The 21,001-nt window shown below is 48.0% G+C and overlaps 1 protein-coding gene across 2 annotated transcripts in view; it reads right to left on the bottom strand.

Moving 5' to 3' along the window:
* Positions 1 to 911: 911 nt before the first annotated feature.
* Positions 912 to 21,001, bottom strand: part of LOC144501188 (sideroflexin-5-like) — a 220,688-nt gene continuing 200,598 nt past the window's right edge. For both annotated transcript variants that reach the window (XM_078224621.1, XM_078224630.1), the window contains one exon: positions 912 to 2,236. In XM_078224621.1, coding sequence (XP_078080747.1) covers positions 2,159 to 2,236 — 78 coding nt within the window. In that variant the 3' untranslated portion in view covers positions 912 to 2,158. The remainder of the gene's footprint in view (positions 2,237 to 21,001) is intronic.

Here is a 21,001-nt window from a genome sequence, read left to right as displayed (position 1 = left end):
TCTGAGGCATCACGGATGATGCTGAACACTGTGCAGTCATCAGCAAACATCTTCAATTCTGACCTTATGAGGAAGGTCATTGATGAAGCAGCTGAAGATTTTTGGGCTGAGGACACTACACTGAGGAACTTTTGTAACATTTTTCTGCTATTAATCCCCAGAACCATAGAATCCATACAGTGCAGAAAAAGGTCATCCGGCCCATCGAGTCTGCACTAACTCTCCGAAAGAGCATCCTACTCAGGCCTTCCCCTCTTGCCCGAAGCCCCTAACGCCATGCATTTACCTTGGCTATTAGGCTAGCAGTTAAGAATTGTATCTTGTCATGTTTAATCGGTAAAAGCATTTCAATTGGTAAAACCTATGCTAATTCTTTTTGTTATAGTTAAACTGCATTGTTAAATAAAGTTTGTTTCAATAAAAGCTTCCTCGTGGATCAATAGAATCACATCTGGAGCGAAATACCTTATTCATAGAATCCCTGCATTGCAGAAGGAGGCCTTTCAGCCCATTGAGTGTGCACCGGCTCTCCAATAGGCCCAGGCCCTAACCCCGTATTTATCCTGGTAATCCCCCAACCTACACATTTTAGGACATTAAGGAGTAATTTAGCATGGCCAATCCACTTAATCTGCACATCTTTGGACTGTGGGAGGAAACTAGACCACCTGGAGGAAACCCATGCAGACACAGGGAGAACGTGCAGACTCCTCAGAGACAGTCACCCAAGGCCGAAATTGAACCCGGGTCAGTGGCGCTTTGAGACAGCAGTGCTAACCACTGTGCAGTGATCTCCCGGGACTGAGATGATTGATCTCCAACAACCACAATTGTCTTCCTTTGTGCCAGGTATGACTCCAGATGCCGAATAACAGACAAAAGACGGAGAAAAGAAAAGATTATTTTGCTTCAGTGATTATTTTATTATTTAAACACTCTCATTTAAAGTTAGCCAGTGAGTCAATTCTGTTAAGTCACTGATTTTCACATTGCGTGTGTTAGGTGTGGTGTCAGACTGTGGATTGCTATTGTGGGATCTGTTTAACCACTGACCTTGGTCAACCTACCCTTTCTCCAGGGCTGCTTGTCTGCTGGTTAATGTCTGAACTTCACACCAATCCCAATATAAAAGCAGCTGCAGAGGTACGTGTGTGTGAAATAATAGTATTAGCTGGGTTTAGAAATTATGGAAGACAATTACACTTGTTACTCTTTACAACATTCTCATAATTAATATCCATTAACAGCGTTAATCCTGCATTCAGTTTGATTTTAGAATAAGTCATTTAGTGCGACTGCATCATCTGATGTTACTAAACATCAAGGGCCTCACAGATAGCTTCATGGCTGAGGAGGTTCTCTTCAGTTCTCCAAGATTCAGAAGCCATTGCAGCCATTGCTGCTGCTCCACAACTCGTTATTCCCCTTTTTGGAGTAGTTTGATGTTGCTTTTGTATCTTCACATTCTTCACCTGGGGGCCAGAGTGAAGCTGTACAAGGATTTGTCAGCCGAGAGGTTGGATAGTCCTGTCAATGTGAGGCTGTTACAGGTTCTAGTTCGAGGGGTGTCGAGTGACAGTGTGAGGAAGCTGGAATAGGCACCAGTGGAGTTACATCCATCTCTTGCAATGGTTTGGAGAAAGAAACGTGACAAAATGGATAACTCTTCCAGTGTGAAGTGGGATGAACCTCCCAGCTTTTTCAGGTACGGAGGGAATTGAGGGATTTGGGGTTAGTGTGGGAAGTGGAGTTGAAGTAGAAGAACAATCATAACCTTGTTGAGTGGCAGAGAAGGCGTGAAATGTCTACTTCAACTTCTATTTATCTTCTCATGTGCTGTGCTGGACCGCTCAGCATCAGCACCAGGTACAATGGGACTTGGTTTGTGGCTTAGTACCACACTGGATGACACATTCGTACCGAGTCAACAGAGGTATCAATTCATTTGTAAATTGGATACTGATGTGAGACCCTGTCAGTAACTTGTTAGCATTGCAGTTATTACTTGATTTTTAGACACCAGTGATTTAGTTAAAATAAGGTGAGTAACATCCCTTTCTGTGAATATTTCCCAATTATCACCAATCATCGATCATGATTAACCAGAATTTTTCTTCATGTAGTGAGCAGCTCCTGCTGCCTGAAACATCCCAGATCCTCACAGCCCCTTATTATAAAAGACACTCTTGTCAGAAGTTGCTGTCTTGATCTCTGGCTCCAGTTTTGAAGTTTCAATCTACAAGATAAAAACGAAAGAGATCAGCTTGGGTTTCTCGATAGTGATTTTAATAGAACGCCTCAAGTCACTGCACGGGAACATTATAAAACAAAAATGTGGTATCCAGTCATATAAGGAGATATGTGTCAGGTGACCACAAACTCATTCAAAGAGATAGGTTTTAAGAAGCATCTGAGGGAGGGAATTCCAGAGCTTAGGGCTTCATCCGCCAAAGGCACTGAAAGAAGGAGTGATTAAAAGATTTGGATGCTTTAGAGGCCAGTTGAAGGTGGATTATAGGGGTAGAGAATACAGAGATGGAATGGGGGAGGTATTAAAGAGATAGGCAAGGTTCATAGAAACCCTACAGTACAGAAAGAGGCCATCTGGCCCATCGAGTCTGCACTGACCACAATCCCACCCAGGCCCTACCCCCATATCCCTACATATTTACCCACTAATCCCTCTAACCTACGCATCTCAGGACACTAAGGGCAATTTTAGCATGGCCAATCAACCTAACCTGCACATCTTTGGACTGTGGGAGGAAACCAGAGCACCCGGAGGAAACCCACGCAGACACGAGGAGAATGTGCAAACTCCACACAGACAGTGACCCAAGCCGGGATTCGAACCCGGGTCCCTGGAGTTGTGAAGCAGCAGTGCTAACCACTGTGCCACCGTGCCGGTTGGGGGAGGGAATGGAAGGATTTAAAAATAGGATGAGAATTTTATGATCAAGACTTACTTAGCCAACCATGAATATCTAAGTTTCAAGATAGAAAGGTATGGATAAGGGTTTCAGCAACTCACAAGCTGAGGCAGGGGAAAAAGGCAATGCTATCAGGAGCAGAAATGAGTGACATTAGTGATGGAGCAGGACTCTACAGTGCCACTTTTGTTACTGTGTGTGAGTTTCTCCTCGCCTCTCCCCAATGTAATGACACATGCTGGAGGGAGGGCAGGCTCCACATGCCTGCCACTGCCAAGCAAGCTTTCTTCAAAGCAGAACGTCAGCAGTCTATTTGACTGGGGAAGCCAGGCCACTTGTGTGCAATGCAGCTCTCATCTCAGGCCTAATGTGGGTCAGTGCATACTAAATGTCTGCTTTCTACCAAGGGTATTGAGCTACTATTAGCAGCCAAACCTTGGTATCTTCAGAATCTTAGAATCTAGGACACGGAGACAGGCCCTTCGGCCCAAACTGGTCCATGCCGACCAAAATGCCCATCTAAGCTAACCCCATTTGCCTGCATTTGGCCACAAGGTTCCAGATTGTGGTTGAATACCTGCCACCGTTGGTAGCACACAGCACCTCATGGATGTCCAATTTTGAGCTGCTTAATTTGTTTGAAATCTATCTCATTTAGCATGGTGGTAGTGGCACATATCACAGTGGGAGATATCCTCAATGTGAAGGTATTTTCAGCGATCTGTACAAGGATTGTGCGGTGATCACTTCTACCAATACTGCCATGGACAGATAAATTTGTAACATGTGGTGAGGATAAGTTCAAGGAGGATTTTCTCCCTTGTTGGTTCAATCACCACCTCCTGCAGACTCAGTCTAACAGTTATGTCCTTAAAGACTCTGTCACCTAGGTGAGTAGTGGTGCTACCGAGCCATTCTTGTTGATAGGTATTGAAATCCCCCACCCAGAGTACAGTCTGTGCCGTTGCCATCTCTGTCCTTCTTCAGATTGCTGATTAATCAGCATGGAGGAGTACTGATTCATCAGCTGAGAAGAGGGTGACGGTAGGTGGTAACCAGCCCATGTTTGAGCTCTCCAGTTCTCTCCCTATAACACTAGATGAATCTCAAAGTAACATCAGTCTTAGTTTCATGATAACCTTTCACTTTCTTGCCCTTACTCTCCAATTTCTGCATCTCCTGACAATGACATGGGGTACAGCTTGTGGGTGTCTTGAGTGGCAATTTTTCATTCAGTTACATCACCCAATCTAATCAGCACTCGATGTTTACAGAAGGGCAGGGCTCACCTGAGCAAGAATAGCATGATTTTTCTTCTCTCCTAACCCTTGGATAATGAAACCAAACGTTGGAATTAGTACTTGGAACTATGATGCTGCAATTACAGAGACTAGGTTAAGGGAAGGACAGGATAGGCAGCTTAACATTCCAGGATACAGATGTTTCAGGTGGGATAGAGGGAGATGTAAAAGTTGCACGACTGGTTAAGGAGAATATCACAGCTGTACTCCGGGAGGATACCTCGGAGGGCTCGTACAGCGAGGCAATATGGGTAGGGCTCAGGAATAGGAAGGGTGTAGTCACAATGTTGGGGGTTTACTATAGGCCACCCTACAGACAGCAGGAGATAGAGGAACAGATATGTAGACAGATTTTGGCAAGGTGTAAAAGTAACAGGGTTGTTGAGGTGGGAGATTTTAACTTCCCCTATATTGACTGGGACTCACTTAGTGCTAGGGGCGTGGATGGGGCAGAGTTTGTAAGGAGCATCCAGGAGGGCTTCTTGAAACAGTATGTAGATAGTCCAACTAGGGAAAAGGCCATACTGGACCTAGTATTGGGGAATGAGCCCGGCCAGGTGCTCGGCGTTTCAGTAGGGGGGCAGTTCGGAAACAGTGACCACAGTTCAGTAAGCTTTAAGATACTGATGGATAAAGATAAGTGGAGTCCTGAAATTAAGGTACTAAATTGGGGGAAGGCTAATTACAACAATATTAGGCAGGAACTGAAGAATGTAGATTGGGGGCAGATGTTTGAGGGCAAATCAACATCTGGCATATGGGAGGCTTTCAAGTGTAAGTTGATAGGGATTCAGGACCGGCACATTCCTGTAAGGATGAAGGATAAGTATGGCGAGTTTTGGGAACCTTGGATAACGAGAGATATTGTGAGCCCAGTCAAAGAGAAAAAGAAAGCATTTGTCAAAGCTAGGGGGCTGGGAACATACGAAGCAAGTGTGGAATACAAGGAAAGTAGAAAGAAACTGAAGCAAGGAGTAAGGAGGGCTAAAAGGGGTCACGAAAAATCATTAGCCAGCAGGATTAAGAAAAATCCCAAGGATATTTATACCGCCTGATTGAATTTTTTGATGATGTGACTAAACACATTGATGAAGGAAGAGCAGTAGATGTAGTATATATGGACTTCAGCAAGGCATTTGATAAGGTGCTCCATGCAAGGCTTATTGAGAAAGTGAGAGGGCATGGGATCCAAGGGGACATTGCTTTGTGGATCCAGAACTGGCTTGCCCACAGAAGGCAAAGAGTGGTTATAGATGGGTCATATTCTGCATGGAGGTCGGTCACCAGTGGAGTGCCCCAGGGATCTGTTCTGGGACTCTTACTCTTTGTGATTTTGATAAATGGATGAGGAAGTGGAGGGATGGGTTGGTAAGTTTGCTGATGACACAAAGGTTGGAGGTGTTGTGGATAGTGTGGAGGGATGTCAGAAGTTGCAGCGAGACATTGATAGGATGCAAGACTGAGCGGAGAAGTGGCAGATGGAGTTCAACCCAGATAAGTGTGAGGTAGTTCATTTTGGCAGGTCAAATAGGATGGCGGAATATAATATTAATGGTAGGACTCTTAGCAGTGTGGAAGATCAGAAGGATCTTGGGGTCTGAGTTCATAGGACGCTCAAAGCAGCTGTGCAGGTTGAGGCTGTGGTTAAGAAGGCGTATGGTGTACTGGCCTTCATCAATCGAGGAATTGAGTTTTGGAGTTGTGAGATAATGTTGCAGCTATATAGAACCCTGGTCAGACCCCACTTGGAGTACTGTGCTCAGTTCTGGTCGCCTCATTACAGGAAGGATATGGAAGCCATAGAAAGGGTGTAGAGGAGATTTACAAGGATGTTGCCTGGGTTGGGGAGCGTGCCTTATGAGGATAGGTTGAGTGAGCTCAGCCTTTTCTCCTTGGAGAGACGAAGGATGAGGGGTGACCTGATAGAGGTGTATAAGATGTTGAGAGGTATTGATCGAGTGGACAGTCAGAGGCGTTTTCCTAGGGCTGAAATGGTTGCTACAAGAGGACACAGGTTTAAGGTGCTGGGGAGTAGGTACAGAGCAGATGTCAGGGGTAAGTTTTTCACTCAGAGGGTGGTGGGTGCGTGGAATGGGCTGCCAGCAACGGTGGTGCAGGCGGATTCGATAGGATCTTTTAAGAGACTTTTAGATAAGTACATGGAACTTAGTAAGATAGAGAGTTATAGGTAAGCCTAGTAATCGCTAAGGTAGGGACATGTTTGGCACAACTTTGTGGGCTGAAGGGCCTGTATTGTGCGGTAGTTTTTCTATGTTTCTATATACAAAGAGCAAGAGGGTAGCCAGGAGAGGGTTGGCCCACTCAAGGACAGGAGAGGGAATCTATGCATGGAGCCGGAGGAATTGGGTGAGGTATTAAATGAGTACTTTGTGTCAGTATTCACTAAAGACAAGGACTTGGTGGATGATGAGTCTGGGAAAGGGTGTGTAGTTAGTTTGAGTCATGTTGAGATCAAAAAGGAGGAGGTATTGGGGTTCTTGAGAAACATTAAGGTAGACAAGTCCCCAGGGCCTGATGGGATATACCCCAGAATACTGAGAGAGGCAAGGGAGGAAATTGCTGGGGCCTTGAGAGAAATCTTTGTATCCTCACTGGCTACAGGGGAGGTACAGTAAGAAGTCTCACAACACCAGGTTAAAGTCCAACAGGTTTATTTGGTAGCAAATACCATAAGCTTTCGGAGCACAGCTCCTTCGTCAGATGGAGTGGATATCTGTTCTCAAACAGTGCAAACAGACACAGAAATCAAATTACAGAATACTGATTAGAATGCAAATCTCTACAGCCAGCCAGGTCTTAAATGTCCAGACAATGTGGGTGGAGGGAGCATTCAACACAGGTTAAAGAGATGTGTATTGTCTCCAGACAGAACAGCTAGTGAAATTCTGCAAGTCCAGGAGGCAAGCTGTGGGGGTTACTGATAATGTGACATAAATCCAACATCCCGGTTGAGGCCGTCCTCATGTGTGCGGAACTTGGCTATCAGTTTCTGCTCAGCGACTCTGTGCTGTCGTGTGTCGTGAAGGCCGCCTTGGAGAACGCTTACCTGAAGATCCAAGGCTGAATCACGGGCAGTCACGGGCATTCAGCCTTGGATCTTCAGGTAAGCGTTCTCCAAGGCGGCCTTCACGACACACGACAGCGCAGAGTCGCTCAGCAGAAACTGATAGCCAAGTTCTGCACACATGAGGACGGCCTAAACCGGGATGTTGGATTTATGTCACATTATCAGTAACCCCCACAGCTTGCCTCCTGGGCTTGCAGAATCTCACTAGCTGTTCTGTCTGGAGACAATACACATCTCTTTAACCTGTGTTGAATGCTCCCTCCACCCACATTGTCTGTACATTTAAGACCTGGCTGGCTGTAGAGATTTGCATTCTAATCAGTATTCTGTAATTTGATTTCTGTGTCTGTTTGCACTGTTTGAGAACAGATATCCACTCCATCTGACGAAGGAGCTGTGCTCCGAAAGCTTATGGTATTTGCTACCAAATAAACCTGTTGGACTTTAACCTGGTGTTGTGAGACGTCTTACTCAGTCATAGAAGACAGAGGGTGGCAGTGGAAGGGTGCGTTTCTGAATGGAGGGCTGTGACAAGTGGCATTCTTCAGGGATCAGTGTTGGGACCTTTGCTGTTTGTAATATACATAAATGATTTGGAGGAAAATGTAACTGGATTGATTAGTAAGCTTGCGGACAACACAAAGGTTGGTGGATTTGCAGATAGCGATGAGGACCATCAGAGGATACAGCAGGATATAGATCAGCTGGAGACTTGGGCGGAGAGATGACAGATGGAGTTTAATCCATACAAATGTGAGGTAATGCATTTTGGAAAATCGATTCCAAATAGGAAATATATAATAAATGACAGAACCCTTAAGGGTATTGATAGGCAGAGGGATCTGGGTGTACAGGCACACAGGTCACTGAAAGTGACAATGCAGGTGGAGGAGGTAGTCAAGAAGGCATACGGCATGCTTGCCTTCATCGGCCGGGGCATTGAGTTAAAAATTGTCAAGTCATGTTGCAGCTTTATAGAACGTTAGTTAGGCTGCACTTGGAACATAGTGTTCAATTCTGGTCACCACACTACCAGAAAGATGTGGAGGCTTTGGAGAGGGTACAGAAAAGATTTACCAGGATGTTGCCTGGTATGGAGGGCATTAGCTATGAGGAGAGGTTGGAGAAACTTTGTTCTCACTGGAGCGACGGAGGTTGAGGGGCGACCTGATAGAAGTCTACAAGATTATGAGGGATATGGACAGTGGATAGTCAGAGGTTTTTTCCCAGGATGGTAGAGTCAACTACTAGGGTGTGGTGAACCATCGTTGGTTACCACTGGGGGTTGTTCCTATGTTACTGTTGGGTTAGGGTGTTGTCACTGTGGGGGTTGTATAATGTTGTTGGGTTAGGGTGTTTACCTGTGGTAAATGTTGTTATGGCACATCCCGGTCGGGCCCCGCCTCCGGGGGAGAGGTATAAGACCCTCTGCTCCGGCAGGACCCCTCCAGTCTGAACTGGTGTACTCGTGTTAGTTAGTTCCATTGTTTGCTAATAAAAGCCTTCAATAGCTGAAGCCTTGTTCCACGTGCTTGATTGTCGCGCATCAATTTTATTAGCAAACATAAAACTCTCAACAGTAAAAAGGGAGTATGGAACAAATATTAAAACCAGAACGTCTGGCGCTGGACCCACGTGCGGTCGGTGCCGCTAACACCTTCGACCACTGGTGGAAGTGTTTCGAAGACTACCTGGCAGCCTCTGCAGCTGTTACTACAGACAACGACAAACTCCAGGTCCTCCACGCAAGGGTAAGTGACACGATTTATCTTGCGATTCGTGCGGCCACCACTTACCCGAGGGCCGTCGAGCTCTTGAAGAAACGATACACGAAACCACCCAACGAGATACACGCTCGTTACCTCCTCGCTACACGACGTCGGCAGTCGGGCGAAACCATGGAGGACTACGCCAATGAGCTCTTGCAGCTTGCCAGGGGTTGCGATTGTAAAGACGTATCAGCAGAACAATATATGTACGACCTCGCCCGAGATGCGTTCGTAGCAGGGGTATGGTCCTTGTACATCCGGCTTAAGTTACTGGAGAAAGGGAACCTCAACTTGACCCAAGCGATGGAGATGGCTGAGATGCTGGAAGCAGCGTCGAAAAGCTTGGCTCTGTACCCCGAGGACCACGTGGAGACAACGTGGCAGGAGCAAGCACAAATCCCTCCTCGCCCCACGGGCTCGCGCTCCCAGATCGATCTGACGATGGCGGCAGCTCCAGGCGGCCAGCGATGCTATTTTTGCGGTGGGGCCAAGCATTCACGGCAACAGTGTCCTGCAAAAACGGCAATCTGCAGCCAGTGTGGTAAAAAGGGCCACTATGCTAAAGTTTGCAGGTTGAAGCCCAAAAACGGCAGTGCAGCCTGTGACCCTCCAGAGCGGAGACAATCTCCTTCGGCGTCGCAGTACCCACGAGGTCCGACCACGTGCGAATCCAGGACGGCGCCATCGTGGCTGACGGAGGAGGAGGAAGACCACCAGGAGTCGCTACGTTTGGCGCCCTCACCCACGTGCGATTCATGGGGGCGGCCATCATGGTCCACGACGACTAGGAGCGACCAGCAGGGGTCCTCAGCATCAACCTCGGCTGCATGCAGTGACGCCCAGGGGCCAACGGTGGCGTCGATCTCTCTGGACCAGACAAAGCACCACAGGCTTGATAATTCCATGATGAACATCAAGGTAAATGGTCGTACTGTGTATTGTCTGTTTGACAGTGGGAGCACCGAGAGTTTTATTCACCCTGACACTGCTAAAAGGTGTGGACTCCGGGTTCTACCTGCCAAACAGACAATTTCCATGGCATCACGGTCCCGGTCTGTACCGATCCAAGGACGGTGTATGGTAACCCTAGAGGTACAGGGCACAATTTACGAGCAATACAGGCTCCTTGTGTTACCGCACCTTTGTGCGCCAATTCTCCTCGGACTAAATTTTATGGTCCACATGAAGAGTGTGATCCTACAGTACGGTGGGCCACTCCCTTCACTGGCAGTAGGGAATCAGCCGCAGCCTCCAAATTGCCCAAAGCGCCCCGCATGCAATCTTTCCACACTAAAAATCACCACACCTTCCTTATTTAAGAATCTGGTACCAGGCTGCAAGCCCATCGCTACTAAGAGTAGGCGTTACAGCGCTGAAGACCGGATCTTTATCAGATCTGAGGTTCAGCGGCTCCTCAAGGAAGGGATCATACAGGCCAGTACTAGTCCGTGGAGAGCGCAGGTCGTGGTGGTTAAAAGCGGGAACAAACCTCGGATGGTCATCGACTACAGTCAGACCATTAACCGTTATACGCAGCTGGATGCGTATCCTCTCCCGCGCATTTCTGATATGGTCAATCAGATTGCGCAGTACCGGGTGTTCTCTACCATAGACCTTAAGTCCGCCTACCATCAACTCCCCATCCGCCCAGAGGACCGACAATATACGGCTTTTGAGGCGGATGGTCGTCTATACCATTTTCTCAGGGTTCCATTTGGTGTCACCAATGGGGTCTCGGTCTTCCAGCGTGCTATGGACCGAATGGTGGACCAGAACGGGTTGCGGGCTACCTTCCCGTACCTGGATAACGTCACCATCTGCGGCCATGACCAGCAGGACCATGACACGAATCTCCAACACTTCCTGCGCACTGCATCTTGCCTGAATCTGACCTATAACAGGGAGAAGTGCGTATTCCGTACGCGCAGGTTAGCTATCCTTGGATACGTGGTGGAAAACGGGGTAATTGGCCCTGATCCAGACCATATGCGCCCGCTTACTGAACTTCCCTTGCCCGCTAGCACAAAAGCACTGAGGAGATGCCTCGGTTTCTTTTCATATTATGCGCAGTGGGTCCCCAACTACGTGGACAAAGCTCGTCCGCTCATCAAGTCCACGACCTTCCCACTCACGCCGGAGGCCCAATTGCCCTTCAAGGCTTTGAAAAGCGACATTGCGAAAGCCACGATGCACGCGGTGGATGAATCCATCCCTTTCCAGGTGGAGAGTGATGCATCTGATTTCGCCCTAGCCGCCACACTAAACCAGGCAGGCAGGCCCGTCGCGTTCTTTTCCCGCACCCTTCAAGGCCCCGAAATTCGGCACTCAGCGGTGGAGAAGGAGGCTCAGGCCATTGTGGAGGCCGTCAGACACTGGCGCCATTACCTGGCGGGGAAGCGGTTCACTCTGATCACGGATCAACGATCCGTGGCGTTTATGTTCAGTAACACGCAGAGGGGCAAGATCAAGAACGATAAGATCTTGCGGTGGAGAATTGAGCTCTCCACCTATAATTACGATATTATGTATCGTCCAGGGAAGCTCAATGAGCCCTCGGATGCCCTCTCGCGCGGAACATGCGCCATCATGCAGGAGGACCGCTTGAAGGCCCTCCACAATGACCTGTGCCATCCTGGATTCACCCGACTCTACCACTTCGTAAAAGCCCGCAACCTGCCCTACTCGGTGGAGGATGTCAGGTCAGTGACGAGAAGCTGTCGGATTTGCGCGGAATGCAAACTGCACTTTTATCGACCGGACCGGGCACAATTGGTCAAGGCCACTCGCCCCTTCGAGAGGCTGAGTGTGGATTTTAAGGGCCCCCTTCCCTCAACGGACCGGAATGTCTATTTTCTCAATATAATAGATGAGTACTCCCGGTTCCCGTTTGTTGTCCCCTGTGCGGACACGTCAACTGCCACAGTGATTAAGGCATTCAGTGATCTTTTTACCCTGTTCGGGTACCCCTGCTACATACATAGCGACAGGGGCTCGTCGTTCATGAGCAACGACTTGAGGCAATTCCTGCTCTCATACGGGATTGCCTCTAGTAGAACCACGAGCTACAACCCTAGGGGTAACGGACAGGTGGAAAGGGAGAATGCTACAGTCTGGAAGGCTGTCCTACTGGCGCTGAAATCCAGGGGCCTTCCAGTCTCCCGTTGGCAGGAGGTCCTTCCAAATGCGCTTCATTCCATCCGCTCCCTCCTGTGTACGGCAACCAATGCTACTCCCCACGAGAGGATGTTCTCATTCCCTCGGAAGTCGTCCTCGGGGATCTCATTACCAGCCTGGTTGACGTACCCAGGACCCGTCCTTCTGCGGCGACATGTGAGGGCCCGCAGGTCCGACCCCTTGGTCGAACCAGTCCAACTCCTCCACGCCAACCCTCAGTATGCCTATGTGGCATATCCTGACGGGCGAGAGGACACAGTCTCCATTCGAGACCTGGCGCCCGCAGGGGACGTAGCAACTCCTGTCGCTCCCATACCCCCTGTCACAAATCCCCTATCACTTATTTCTTCCCCAGACGTGGCGCGGTCAGCACCGGGACCAGTGCATAACAGTTATACTCCCATGTACAGCTTGCCTGAGACTCGGAGATCGGCGCCACCACAGAAGGTTCCAGGATCCCCTGCACCATCGCCTCACCAGGGTCAACCGGCCCGGGAGTCCTCGAGGGGACAGCCGGACGCTGTTTTGGAGAGAACGCCACCGCAAGCACCTGCTCCGGTGTCGCAACCGGTGTTGAGGAGATCACAGCGACGGTGGGGTCCTCCAGACCGTCTGGACTTGTGAATTTTGTACATATATGACCTGTTTTTGCACCCCGCCGGCCTTTGTTTTTAAAGGAGGGGTGAATGTGGTGAACCATCGTTGGTTACCACTGGGGGTTGTTCCTATGTTACTGTTGGGTTAGGGTGTTGTCACTGTGGGGGTTGTATAATGTTGTTGGGTTAGGGTGTTTACCTGTGGTAAATGTTGATATGGCACATCCCGGTTGGGCCCCGCCTCCGGGGGAGAGGTATAAGACCCTCTGCTCCGGCAGGACCCCTCCAGTCTGAACTGGTGTACTCGTGTTAGTTAGTTCCATTGTTTGATAATAAAAGCCTTCAATAGCTGAAGCCTTGTTCCACGTGCTTGATTACATAGAACATAGAACATAGAAAGCCACAGCACAAACAGGCCCTTCGGCCCACAAGTTGCGCCGATCACATCCCCACCTCTAGGCCTATCTATAGCCCTCAATCCCATTAAATCCCATGTACTCATCCAGAAGTCTCTTAAAAGACCCCAACGAGTTTGCCTCCACCACCACCGACGTCAGCCGATTCCACTCACCCACCACCCTCTGAGTGAAAAACGTACCCCTGACATCTCCTCTGTACCTACCCCCCAGCACCTTAAACCTGTGTCCTCTCGTAGCAACCATTTCAGCCCTTGGAAATAGCCTCTGAGAGTCTACCCTATCCAGACCTCTCAACATCTTGTAAACCTCTATCAGGTCACCTCTCATCCTTCGTCTCTCCAGGGAGAAGAGACCAAGCTCCCTCAACCTATCCTCATAAGGCATGCCCCCCAATCCAGGCAACATCCTTGTAAATCTCCTCTGCACCCTTTCAAATGGCTTCAACATCTTTCCTGTAATGAGGTGACCAGAACTGCGCGCAGTACTCCAAGTGGGGTCTAACCAGGGTCCTATAAAGCTGCAGCATTATCTCCCGACTCCTAAACTCAATCCCTCGATTAATGAAGGCCAGTACGCCGTACGCCTTCTTGACCGCATCCTCCACCTGCGAGGCCGATTTAAGAGTCCTATGGACCCGGACCCCAAGGTCCTTCTGATCCTCTACACTGCTAAGAATGGTACCCTTCATATTATACTGCTGCTTCATCCCATTGGATCTGCCAAAATGGATCACCACACACTTATCCGGGTTGAAGTCCATCTGCCACTTCTCCGCCCAGTCTTGCATTCTATCTATGTCTCGCTGCAACTTCTGACATCCCTCCAAACTATCCACAACACCACCTACCTTGGTGTCGTCAGCAAACTTACCAACCCATCCCTCCACTTCCTCATCCAGGTCATTTATGAAAATGACAAACAGCAAGGGTCCCAGAACAGATCCCTGGGGCACTCCACTGGTCACTGACCTCCATGCAGAGAAAGACCCCTCCACAGCCACTCTCTGCCTTCTGCAGGCAAGCCAGTTCTGGATCCACAAGGCAACAGCCCCTTGGATCCCATGCCCTCTCACTTTCTCAAGAAGTCTTGCATGGATTGTTGCGCATCATAGGGGGCATAGGTTATAGGTGTGAGGGGCAAGGTTTGAAGGACATGTACGAGGCAAGTTTTTTACAAAGAGAGTGGTGGGTGTGTGGAACCCTCTGCCGGGGGAGGGAGTGGAAGCAGGTACGATAGTGAGTTTTAAGGGGTGTCTGTACAAATACATAAAGAGGATGGGAATGGAGGGATATGGTCCCCGGAAGGGTAGGGGGTTTTAGTTCAGTCGGGCAGCATGGTCGGTGCAGGCTTGGAGGGCCGAAGGGCCTGTTCCTGTGCTGTAATTTTCTTTGGTCTTTGTTCTTTGAATCAATTCCTCCAACCACTTTGGTTGAGACCAGGCAAGGAATTAAAGTTCTGATTTTGCAACCTCCATGTCCAATTCAACCAAACTGAGTTCTAATCCTGTATCCTTTTTATCATAAAGCACCATCTCCTTTCACCTGCATAAAAGAATCTGTGTCTCTCTGAGCAATCGAAGCTCTCATCTGTGCCTTTTTCACCATTCTCTTGCAACCCTCCTATCCCTCACCCTCTATGGTCCTCAGCTAATCCAAAGCTCTGCTTCCTGTAGGTTTTCAACAGGCCAAGTCTCGTCTGATCTTTACTGTTGCTTCTTTGCTTGTTGATATTCTCTTTCCCCTCTTTACTTGCTGATTTTCTGTCTCTCTCTCTCTCTGCTCTCTTTGTGATTCCCCCCACTCTTTGCTGGCATCCCATAGGTGCCATTATGTCTGCCGAGTCCCTGAGGAGAAGGATCGAAACAAAGATAAAATATTTCAGATAGAAAGGGGGAGATAATTGATAAATTAATCGGAATGACGGGGGATAAAACGCCTGGTGTGGATGAATTACATCTTCACATCTTAAAAATAGTTCAGGAAGAAAAAGCAGAGGCACCATTAGTTATATAACAATATTACTGGAAAATGGAATAGTGCAGGAGGACAGGAATGATAATGTAATTATTATATTTCAAAAGGGCAATAGAACTTGCCAGAAAACTACACACCAATTAGTTTAAAACTGGTGATAGGGATGATACTGTAATCTTTACTCAAAGATGTAATATCTAAAAACATTTAGAAATAGTTGTTTGGTAGTGCAGAATTTGAGAACTGCTGATAAAAGAAACATTTTGTCAAAGCTTTTTATCTTGATCCCGCCAGAACAATTTGCAATAATGCAATTTAAGAGAAAACAAGTGGGTGATTCTCTCCAAAACATTCTAAGTGCCGAATTCATGTGAAAACTGGAGTAACTCCCGCTGTTTTTTATTGCAGGATTTTCAGAATGAATCTTCCACACTCTGAGCACTGCAGGGAGCCCTAGTGAGATTTACACTGAAAATCAGGGGGCAGGGCCTGTTCCCACTGGAGAGGTCGGCACAATAGCACAGAGCTGGCCACTGTGCATGCGCCGATCTGTCAGAGCGGAGATCAGCGTATGCACAGTGGCCCCGCACTGCTGGCCTCCCGATCACTGACCTCTGACCGCTGGCCAGCCCCGCGACCCTGCATCGCAGGCCTTGAAAACCCCCCACCCCTAATCGCTGGCCTCCCGTACCTCTTCGAGCAAGTCCCGATTTCCCCCCTCACCGACACAATGTCCCCGCCCCCCCACCCGATCTCCCCGACTCCTCCCGCTGTTCCGATCCCCCCCCACACACCCCCTCCTCCACCCCAGTCCCAGGTGGCCAGTCCTGATCTTGCCGTTTCCTTCCTCTGCCCGCAATCCATTTGTAGACTGGCAGCAGGTCCCCCCACCTTCACCGATTGCTCCCTATAGTCTCTGCCCCTTCTGGCCCTGCCCCCTTGGCACTGCCTGGGGGGTGCCAAGGTGTTCTTGGGTATTGCAAGTTTGCCCCTTGGGCAGTGCCGGGAGGCAGGCTGGCACTGTCAGGCTAGCACTGCAAAGGGGGCACCCCCCTTACCCCTGGCCGCCTGGAAGGGGTGGGGGGGGGGGTCTCCAGCAGGCCAGCCACCTGTTTCCCGTTAGTGGGTAGCAATTGTAAACTCCACTGGAGTGAACCGCTCCTGGGGCGGTGGTGGTGGGGGGAGGGGGGGGCGGCGGATGCTAGTGGGTCCGGAGACTTCAGTCCCGGGCCCGCTATTGGTATTGAAATGGCAATTTAACTATTTAAATTAGCACTGTGCCGATTTCTGACGTGGAGCTGATTACTCCAAAAATCTTGGAGCTGGAGATGCGCGGAGGCCATGGCGCCCACCAGGGAGCCCGCTAAATGGTCTCCACTGGTATCTCTGCAGCACAGCAGGCTGGGAGAATCCCCCCTCCCCCACAAATGTATAGTGTTTATGAGAAGAGAGTGCTGATTGACTGGCCAGTGGACTCTGACTAATAGAGATGTTGTTATCGAGAATACATCAGTTGATATTGACTGACAGTTAACTGCCAAGCATTGTTTGAAATTTAAACCAGGCAGTTCAACTTTGATTGATTAAGACATTGCCCTGAGGAATGATGCAACAAATGACTGTCGCTTATTTTGTTTCGCTGAAACAGGCACAATATGTGTACATGTGCTTTTGGCCAACAGGTGAAGCTAGCATTTGCCACGAACAGGATGCTGCAATCAAGCCAAAACGGCGTTCTGCCTATTAAAAAAGGAGTAATGTGGATATGAATTTTATTGTCAATGTGATGCTGGAGTTTTCGCTGGAGTTCAGATGAATGAGAGGGGATCTCATAGAGACATATACAATTCTAACAGGACTAGACAGGGTAGATGCAGGGAGGATATTCCCAATGGTGGTGGAGTCCAGAACCAGGCGTCACAGTCTGAGGATTCAGGTAGATCATTTATGACGGAGGTGAGGAGACATTTCTTCTCCCAAAGAGTGGTGAGCCTGTGGAATTCATTACCACAGGAAGTAGTTGATGCCAAAACATTGAATGTATTCAAGAGGCGGCTGGATATAGCACTTGGGGCGAATGGGATCAAAGGTTGTGGAGAAAAAGCAGGATTAGGTGACTGAGTTGGATGATCAGCCATGATAATAATGAATGGCGGAGCAGGTTCGAAGGGCCAAATGGCCTCCTCCTGCTCCTATCTTCTATGTTTCTATGTATGTAGACCTACTCCCAAAGACAGCATTATCCCTTCTGTTGTTCGCAACTGCAAGGTACAGGATGTATTGTCCCTGCTTGCAATACTCAAAAGACAGTGCCCAAATTAGATATGATTCTGTAATTGGACAACATTTGCTAAATAATCCTCAGTGTGCTGGGAATTTCACTGACAACCCAGTTAAGATTGGTTGTTAGTCGGGCTTGCAGTGTGGCACATGTGTGTGTGTACTGGTAGCTACATTTATTAATACACAGGACCGTCCTTTGCAGACAGAAAGAACATGTTCATATATTATGCACAAGGTTGAAGCAGTAACATCCAAACGGTGTTATGAAGGTTTTGACTCCTGATCCGTTGTTTGCGTTGAACTTGGTAAAGATTGTGTACTCTTAGAACCATAGAAAATTACAGCTCAGAAACAGGCCTTTTGGCCCCTCTTGTCTGTGCTGAACCATTTTATACCTAGTCCCATTGACCTGCACTTGGACCATATCCCTCCACACCCCTTTGCAAGCTAAGTTCTCATGTACAGATGACATTGACTGTATCTCCAGTTCTACCACCTTGCTGGGTCGTGCAGATTCTGATGGATCCATTTGCTTTTGGAACTGATACTACTGGTATCAGTTTTGGAACTGATGCTGGCTGGTTTCATACCTGGCAAAATAACCCCTTGTTGATGATTTCACTCATGTCCCGTTGTAGAAGTGGGTGTGGGACCTTCCTGGGTGTAAACAGACCCATACGCTTTGGACCTGCCTTCAGCATGATGTAGAACACAGTTTCCAATTTTCCCAAGTCTTTGATGAGTTTGGAAATTCCCTTTTAAATGTGTTGAATTGTTCTTGGGCATTGACTTCTCTAAATTTAAAGATTAGATTCAGATCTATGCAGGCTTTACTGCTTAATAAGGAGCATAATTTAGATTGGGTGCAGGAACTAGTGTCTCAGTTCTGTCTGATCATAGAAATCATAGAAACCCTACAGTACAGAAAGAGGCCATTCGGCCCATCGAGTCTGCACCGACCACAATCCCACCCAGGCCCTACCTCCATATCCCTACATATTTTACCCTCTAATCCCTCTAACCTACTCATCCCAGGACACTAAGGGGCAATTTTAGCATGGCCAATCAACCTAACCCGCACATCTTTGGACTGTGGGAGGAAACCGGAGCACCCGGAGGAAACCCACGCACACACGAGGAGAATGTGCAAACTCCACACAGACAGTGACTCAAGCCGGGAATCGAACCCAGGTCCCTGGAGCTGTGAAGCAGCAGTGCTAACCACTGTGCTACCGTGCCGCCGCTTGGAATTAAGTGGCTGCAAAATATTACTCTGCAACCTTCATCAACCCAACTTCAAGGTCCAGGACGAATCCAGCTAAAAGTCAAAGATCAGCTGATGGAACATTCAGGTACAACGGCAGAAAAATCTCTGAGACACAATATGCCATTTAGAACCAGGAATGTCCATATGTCCCTGGTGTAACTGTGACTGTAAATGTAAATATGTCCTGGTAAAGAGTTTCAGGTACAAGTTCATCTGAGTAAGAGCAAAAACATCGAAGGGTATTTGGTATTTCTTGTATCCTATCAGGCTAAATTTTCACAATAACTCTGCATGATGCCTTCAGCCGTAGATCATTGGCTGCTTCTTCCTGAAGTTGGTTGCATTTGTGCAGGTCAAAACTCATTAGATTGACATTGAATACACCTTCCACTTTGATATCCACGCTGTTAAATTGTAGGTCTAACAAAATAGTCTTTTTCGGATTTGATAATCTGCTCAGTGTGTCTACCTGGTTTGTACAGTAAGAAGTCTAACAACACCAGGTTAAAGTCCGACAGGTTTATTTGGTAGCAAAAGCTTTTGGAAAGCTTTTGGAAAGCAAGTGGCTTTTGCTACCAAATAAACCTGTTGGACTTTAACCTGGTGTTGTTAGACTTCTTGCTGTGTTTACCTCAGTCCAACGCCGGCATTTCCACATCATACCTGGTTTGTAACAGACATCAAAGTTGTATCCCTGTATTTTTAAAGCTGGGGATAGAGTGAACAAGGCATCTGGCAAGGGAAACTGTGCACTGATCAGAGATCAACAATGACACCCAGAGGACAGTGTGGACATGTGAAGCATGCCAGAGGGGTGCACTCATCTGTGGCTTGTGCCGAATCATTTCCAATGGTTTCTGGTCAGGTTCCACAATGAATTGTTTACCAAATAGGTACATGTGGAATCTTATGATTGCTTACTTGTTCTTACTTATAGTAAATCTTGTGATACAAAATACAACAATGGGTGCCTCACGCTCGATGTCTGAATTACTGGATTGTGCTTGCGAAAGACATTTGGAGCCAAAAGTAATTGGCTTCCCAGTCTACATAATGGGTGTTCCTAACTCTTTATGAGATGCAATGACCTCGAAGACTCACTTTTCTTGAGTTGTAGTATTGTAGAGCGCATGACTCTTCTGACAATACCTGTTTAAATGACTCAAATACGTGTTGGTGGTTCTCCTACTACACATATGGAGCATCCTTCCTTCAGAGTTCTCAATGTGATGATGCTTTATTTACTCATTTTTGAAATTCCTTAACGGGATCTGGGCATTATTGACTAGGCCAGCATTTATTGCCCAGATCCCCTAAGCTGCCTTCCTGAACTGCTGCAGTCCATGTGGTGTAGGTTCACTCATAGTGGTGTTGGGGAAGGAGTTCCAGGATTTTGACTCAGTGACAGTGAAGGAATGGTGATATAGTTACGAGTCAGGATCATATGTGGCTTGGAGGAGAGCTTGCAGGGGAGGTGGTAGCATAGTGGTTTTGTCACTGGATTAGTAATCCAGAGACCCAGGGTAATGATCTGGGGACACAGATTTGAAACCCACCGCAGCAAATGGTGAAATTTAAAATGAATTAAAATCTGGAATTAAAAGTCTAATAAGGAGCATGAAACCATTGTTGATTATCGTAAAAACCCATCTGGTTCACTAATGTCCTTTAGGGAAGGAAATCTACCGTCCTTACCTGGTCTGACCTACATGTAACTCCAGATCCACAGCAAAGTGGTTGATTCTTAAATATCCTCTGAAAAGGGCTAGTAAGCCACGCGGTTCAAGGGGAATTAGGGATGGGAAATAAATGCTGGCCCAGCCAGTGACACAAACATCAATTGAAATAATTTTTTTAAATGGTGGTGTTCCTATGTATTTGCTACCTTTTCCACCTCTAAACCCTGCAATGTCAGAAGCTGCAGTGGACAGGACAGGGACTGCAAATTGCAGTGGATTGGGCTGTGACTCCCAAAGGCGTAAGTCCGGGGAGCCCAGGGCCAGGTAAGTTTTGGGGCTGGGCTGGGGATGTGATCCCCTAGGGGGGTGCAGGTGCTGGTGGAGAGGTCAGGGTATGGAGGGGGGGTGGGGTGGGAGGGAGGGGCTGCAAGGGGAGGGTGGCCTGTTCTTGGGGAGGTGGGGGCGGGGGGGGTGGCATTGAGGCTGGGAGGGAAACAGCATTTAAATGGTCAATAATTGGGA

This window comes from Mustelus asterias, chromosome 1 (genome assembly GCF_964213995.1).
Source record: "Mustelus asterias chromosome 1, sMusAst1.hap1.1, whole genome shotgun sequence".
Lineage (NCBI taxonomy): Eukaryota > Metazoa > Chordata > Chondrichthyes > Carcharhiniformes > Triakidae > Mustelus > Mustelus asterias.
The sequence above is the reverse complement of the archived record's forward strand: the minus strand, read 5'-3'. Positions and strand labels throughout refer to the sequence as shown.